This window comes from Hyalella azteca, unplaced genomic scaffold (assembly GCF_000764305.2).
Source record: "Hyalella azteca isolate HAZT.00-mixed unplaced genomic scaffold, Hazt_2.0.2 contig5366, whole genome shotgun sequence".
Classification (NCBI taxonomy): domain Eukaryota; kingdom Metazoa; phylum Arthropoda; class Malacostraca; order Amphipoda; family Hyalellidae; genus Hyalella; species Hyalella azteca.
Window position 1 is genome coordinate 348,028 of NW_025935560.1, and position 7,167 is coordinate 355,194.

The following is a 7,167-nucleotide window of genomic DNA, read 5'->3' on the forward strand; positions in this document are numbered from 1 at the left end:
CCTTGGACAAAATAAGCACTAAAAATATATTAATGGAACACTGTCTTTCTCGCATGGCCGGCTGTGTTCAACCTTTAATTTTAATTCGATATCACCGCGTGGGTGATATCGAATAAATTATAATATTTATAAAGAAAATTATTTATTTATTTTATATATAAATAAATTATAGTTTTTAATAATAATATTTCATTCGATATCACCAATATCTGCAGATCAATAAATACGCAGACGTCGGCTGTTCTTAACCTGTCTAGTATTTGCCAGAAATTTAGAGCTGTTCTCGCCGTAGCGAGCGCGTCTGCTTTCCGAAAATCGATCCCTCTGCGCGTGGCCATTCCTCTTAATTCAATTTAGTCCAATTCTGGACTAGGGCCGCTCTCATTACCACGGCAGAAATACTATGACACGGTGGGAACAATTGCATTTCCTATTAATGTTCTTGTTCGTTACAATGCACATTTCGTTTCATTGTTCATCGTAACCCTCATTAGGAAGATGCAATATTCAAATTTGCAGTCATTTATCGATATATCACGCACCTGCACTCATCCAAGCGAAGAAGAATTAGAGGATTTCCTCATGAAAATAGAAATTATATTCTATTTTTATTAATGAAATAAACTAATGTTTGGCAAGAAACGAATAAATTCTATTCTAGGGTATTTTCAGTATTTTTGGCTGGTCACCATTTCTCAGCTTCGGATGTATAGACCCCTATATAGTCTATTACATGACATTATGACACTGAAACCAACATGAAAATTTCATCTCGAACGCAAGAGACCGCGCTGTACCGACGATCTTCGGCACTGTTGGCGCAGATCTCGAGTCACCATCTCGAATTCAAGAAGAAGCAGTGATGTAGCCGTAGATCTCGAGTCACCATCTTGAATTCAAGAAGAAGCAGTGATGTAGCCGTAGATCTCGTGTCACCATCTCGAATGCAAGAAGAAGCAGTGATGTAGCCGACCGCAGATCTCGAGTCACCATCTCGAATACAAGAAGCAGTGATGTGTCCGCAGATCTCGAGTCACCATCTCGAATACAAGAAGCAGTGATGTGTCCGCAGATCTCGAGTCTCTGAGTCGAACGCTTGAAAAATAGCGGTGAGCAGATGTTGACGTCATCAAGCACTCGCTTGACGGGCACTTCTAGTGTCGCCGATATCGGAAACCGAAGCAGGCTCATCAGGCGCTGTTATTGCGCCATTACGAAGCGCAGGCTCGACTGTCCCCGCGCTGATGTGCGCGGCGCTGCATGATGGGTGTGATCACCCATGACGGATAACCAGCGATTAGTGATCATCAAGCTCTAGGTCATCGGTTCGTAGACATTGTATATTAATGTTGATAGAATTAGGCCCATAATGTCGGCGTCTCTATGAATGTGAATATGAATCGACCTAAATATAACTATTTATATATAAGGACTGGGTTGACAGTTAGTGTGTATGGTGAAAGCTAGCACGCCTCACAATGTTTTACCTTAAATGGGAAGCTCCTGTTTGTTAATTTCAAAGCATTGAACAAATTTGAACAACAAACATCTTAAATGTCTTCAACATTCCTAAATTAGAGAAGCGAGCCATAGTTTCTACATAACGTTGATGTGTTGAGGTAAAATTGCATTTCCATATAAAGCAGAATCAATGAATTTATAAAACACAAATACTACGCATTCAATATGTGTTCGAGATCTTCCATAGAAGTAAAAATTTATGACATTCATTTTTTGGGGCAGCGGCGAATGTCACGAATATTTCTGCAGTTATTTTTCGGAACTCTGCAGAGAAACATGCGGTCAACGGGGTGAGAAGGGCAAAACATAACACATATGCATGTCGAAGCTTCAATAATGCCGTAAAAACTTATCATAACGGAACACCTAATGCATTATTTATTTACTTTTTGCATGACCATTGCCTAGCTTAAAGTTGTTCACAATTTAGTAGTTATATAGGATAAAGATAGATTCCAGCATTCATCATTTCTGATTTTCTTTCATTTTGAATCATTTCAGAATCAGATGAAACCCATTCAAGAGAATTGATACAGTGTCAGTTAACTTAAATGATTGTTACTGACCTCATCCAGAACCTAGATTCGTTATTATGGAGACACTACAAAAGTCTTCGATGATTTTTAAATAAATCGCAATGCTCTATGGCATTAAATAGCACCTTTCATAGAGTGAAGAAATAACCAATAGAAGAGCATACCGTGGCATTATGCTGCTGTCACCATGCTTCCCGAGTTGCATAATTCGAACGTTGACATTGTGTTCATTGTCGAATTTATTTTGCTCATTTTTAAAGTAACACAGTATTTTGTTCAACTTTGTAGCGGCCCTGCCTTACATTCCTCCTGTTTTTTCTTTATTATCGCGCTTGTTCCTTTTGCGGTATTTGCCAAGCCACTCAATGGCAGTTCAGAGTATTGGCTAAACTGACTGCCTGATGACGCCCGTGCCAATCGATGAGGTTACTCCAACGAAATCTTTCCGAGTGTTTCTGCAAGACATTTCGACAATTCTGACAACGCGGGAGCAAGCCTTCTATGCTGTTTCCCCAGAAAACCCAAAATATATGGTGATATTTTAAAAAATAAATATAATTCTTTTAACTTCACCATGAAATATGCGAAGCGTTGGGATAAATCCGAATTATCCCTCTACCGCCGAATGTCACCCTCCGGGAACATTACTTTCAATTTAAAATTTAACGTAAACTATATTGAGTATTGCGACCTGAAGACGTTTGTACGCAACAGAGAACACTTTGAAGTTGTCGTACGTGGCGGCAACCATCAGTGCAAGTCATTTTGCGCTCACTAGAACGTATCTTTTTTGGGAAGAAGGCTTGAGACAATATTGCTCCGATTACTCATGTCAGGCGGTAGAGGGCTAAGGTCATCGTTCCTATTCTATATGAAAATTACTTTAACCAAGTGAAGTCCGATTGTGGAAAATAAATCATAGCAATTATTGTAGATTTCAACGGGTACTTCTGAGAAAAGGGGGGAAAAGCGCGGTTGAAGAAAAATTATTCATATTATTTCAATTACATTCATATTACAAAAACGTTTAAAATAATTCATAACCATCATGATACGTGATAATGAATATTCCTGAACAGAATATTGAATGATGCGATTTGACATTATCTTTGCAAACTCACTTGCGAATTTTATATTCGTCTCCTTCACATTGAACGCGTTTCCCAGTAAAAGTTACCTAAACTGTTCATTTTAAGAATTTAGTGCCCGTTCTGCTGCACTTACCACAAAGAAATCCAATGAAATGAAATTTTTCCTGCACGTTGTGAATATTAACATTACCCTCCCCCTCATTAGTGCTCATTAGTGCGCCACAAGATCTCTTCTAGGTGTGCTTATGTGAGGCATTCATGAACCACTGATTTCATCCATCTTATTGAAATAAATATAAGATTTACCTGGTATGTATTGCTGTATTTACTAAATATTTCTTATTTATAAAGATAAGACGTTGAGAAACCTATTGCATTATTGTCCGTTGAGAAAACTATTGTCGTTGTCCGTTTAGAAACTAAATGCATTATTAGTGAAAATCAATCTATTTTTGTGCAATGAGTATGGAATGACCCATCAAAAATGCACGAACTGCGCTGCCCTGTAACGCAAGCGTCGTTTAAAAATCTCTTATATTAAGGTCATAAACGCGGCACTTGCAGGCTGCTGTGAATAATTGACATCATTACGTTCTTTTGAGAGAATATAACTTCACATGAATTAACCTTCCGTCTCAAGTATTCATATTTTTTTGTTCACGCATAAAAAATAAAGTTCAGCAAAATCACCCAATACTTTCTTAATATTTTAGCGCGATTGCCACCTTGATGGATTAGGAACAATGGGTTCGGATTTGACCTGGGCTTTGAAGTTGACGATTCCTCTCGATCCTCAAAGCAGTTTATTAAGGTTTTATCTCCTGAAGTCTTCATTGCGGTGGATAGTCTGAGAAGCGAGCTTCAATTGGTTGGAGCCAATGCAATTTGAATGAAATAGACGAGTGGGCTGCCACAAGGGCCAATCTGCCAGTCAATTGGAAGCGTAATGGTGCTGAAATTGGCGATGCGATCTACGCAAGAACTGGATGCGTAGGATGCGTGCTCCGCAGCACAGCCTGGCGGGTTGAGGGTTGTGGGGCGAGGGTTGTGGGGAGAGAGTTGTGGGGCGAGGGTCTTGGGGCGAGGGTTGTGGGGCGAGGGCCGTGGGCGAGGTTTGTGGGGCGAGGGTTGTGGGCGAGGGTTGTGGGGCGAGGGCTGTGGGCGAGGGTTGTGGGGTGAGGGTTGTAGAGAGTGGGTTGTGGGGTGAGGGTTGTGGGGTGAGGATTGTGGGGCGAGGGTTGTAGAGAGAGGGTTGTGGAGTGAAGGTTGTGGGGCGAGGGTTGTGGGTGAGGGTTGTGGGTGAGGGTTGTGGGGTGAGGGCTGTGAACGAGGGCTGTGGGGCGAGGGTTGTAGAGAGAGGGTTATGGGGTGAGGGTTGTGGGGCGAGGGTTGTAGGGCAAAGGCTGTGGGGCGAGGGTTGTGGGGCGAGGGTTGTAAGCGACGGGGCCAACGTACAGTGAAGTCCTGACATCAAAAGAGATTGCATCCCAGCATTGAGCTTTAAATATTTAAAAATCTATTGCAAATTTTGCAGACAACCAGTCTGAGATAACATGAATATATTACAATTTATCTCGGGCAATGGTACATGACCTCACAGCAAGAGAAAAAATGTAATTTTTCACCAAAATTTTCTCTCATAACCTCGACCTCTACGAGTTCAAACCAAGGATAATCGCTCGTCCAGTATATCCGGTGTGGATGCTTTGACGCCGCGTATCATCCGGCATTTTGCGGATGTCCACTGGCCGGTGCCGGATGACGCCGGCTGGCTGTGCGGAAGTGCGCAGGAAGCGTGTACGCTCCGCCGCTGTGTCCGCAGATCGCCTCTGCCGAAAATACATGCGGTCGATGCATCGTCCGGTGGCTTGTCGCACGCATCAATGCCTGCTGAACTTCACCATGGATGCACGTGGTCGAATTTAAGTTTTGATAACATAGCAAATAACTTACTTAAATCATATTATTTGCCTCCATCGCGAATCGCGGTATTCTCAATAATCCATCTAAGAACTATGTTTGATCATCGTCAATCCTATGTATCAAATTTAAATGTATGGAGAGAAACTAGTGTGGTAAGAAATAACTACTGCCCCAAAAAAAACTGTGCGAAATGACAGAAATTTACAAGACGAATATAAAATTACCAATCGTTCTATTTAATGAACTCAATAAATAACGAACAGATCTATTAGTTAGGCGTTTAATCCGATCAACTTTTAAAAACTCTTTATAAAATATAATTGTCACGCAAGTATTTTGACTCAATGCCAAAAGAACATACTTGAATGAGATTTGATATATCGGTTTGAGATATGAGATTTGATACATAACATCGGTTTAATATTGTTCGTTCAGCCGGTATTTCTTCCAGTGTCGAAATGATTATAAAACGAATGATGTGCCGTGTGATTAAATTAGACATGTTAACAAAAATCAGGCTGCGGCTGTAGCCCAAGAGAAGAACGGTCCCGCAGTCAGATTGAAATGCTGGACGATGTGTCGACGAGCCTCGACTGATAGGTATAGTTGGACAACGGCGATTCTTCACTGATTAGCAACAGCGAAGACAATGGACTGTAATTAGCTATGCTCTAGGCCTGCTCATTGAATTTTAAAACCAAGACAAGAGCACCAAGTCGTAATCTACGACAATCTCTGGAGCCGTCACGACTTGATAAAGTTAAAAGCCTTGCCAGCCTCTTAGCTGCTTGTAGCCATGAACGTTTTTAGAGATTGAAGGTTAGATAGTTACATAAGCTTCTCAAGTGTTTTGGGATATTTAAATTCATTTAGATAATTCTAGTAGCATTTAAATATTAATTTGGGCAAATAGTTCTGTTTTTTAGAATCTGAAGGAAGCACATAATGAAGTAGTGGATGCATCGAAACAAGCTTCTGAACATGTCTCATTTTGTAGCGTAGAAAAATGTTATGAATTAAAGCGTTGAACCCATGTTGAACGCTACCTAGCAGCATATTTTAGTTAATAAATAATAATGTAACTAATTTGTTCCAGCACATGCTTTAAACATTTGTCCTTCCATGCATCATATAACCGGAACTAGCTACTCTTCGTCACATTAACAGGCGTCGTAGAACGGCCTCCTCATCCACGTCCGTTCGTCGCACGATGAGGCTGTAGATTGCAGCGTCGATGGTTGCGGTTACACCGACAATATTATTTTTGCTTGCACCATTTTTATAGCCCTATTTTAGATTATTTCACTGACAGCATTTTTAAGAGGACAATTGCTACCAGTACAAACAGTCGGTAAATTTTCAATGCAAGTTAATGTTAAATCTATTTGACAATCACTGCCAATCGTAAACTCATGTATTTACCTGTGGAGAAAAATTGAATACAAAATATCATAACAATAATTTAAAATCTCCGACGCTCAAGAAAATCGTTGAAATATTCAAAATTTTTAGAGATCATAAATAGACCAACGATCAACGCATTTCCTATTGTAAGTTTCGTAAATCAAGGTTGCGAAATTTTCCAAATCTAGAGTCAGCAAGTACAGCAGCTGGTTTAAATGCAGCATACAGCAAGTCCTGCAGTTATGCAGATAGCAATCGGCACATTTGCACAGCAATGTTCTTCATCTCGCGCAGACACGATCTCTCCGCGCACAGGACGATGATCCCGCTAACGTTAGGTCCTGTACATCCTGTTGTCCTGTATAGGAGGCTTCCGAGGTCCCGCTGCACTGAGTTTAATTGTATTATCATTATCTAGTCTGCTGAAGTGACACGCGAGAAGTAAAGCAGTAAGGTAAAATATCACTGGTCCTGCGAATAATATATACAAATATATTAAAAAGTTTATATATATACATATAGGGTTCTCTTGGCAACAGTTAATGACAATATCTTCATGTCTCAATTTTTACCTTCCTCAACTCCATAATGTCTCAGACGCTTCCTGCTTCACGATCACATCCGGTACAGTTTTCAACTCCATAATGCCTTAGATTCTTACGCTGGCTGTGAGCTCCTTGTAATAGAGTGAA

The 7,167-nt window shown here is 40.5% G+C and overlaps 1 protein-coding gene across 1 annotated transcript; it reads right to left on the reverse strand.

Annotated features, from left to right (window-relative positions):
• Nucleotides 1-4,079: 4,079 nt before the first annotated feature.
• LOC108681139 (extensin-like) lies at nt 4,080-4,619 on the reverse strand. The gene has a single exon (XM_018170133.1). The coding sequence runs from the start codon at nt 4,617-4,619 to the stop codon at nt 4,080-4,082; it is 540 nt and encodes a 179-aa protein (XP_018025622.1).
• Between the last annotated feature and the right edge of the window lie 2,548 nt (nt 4,620-7,167).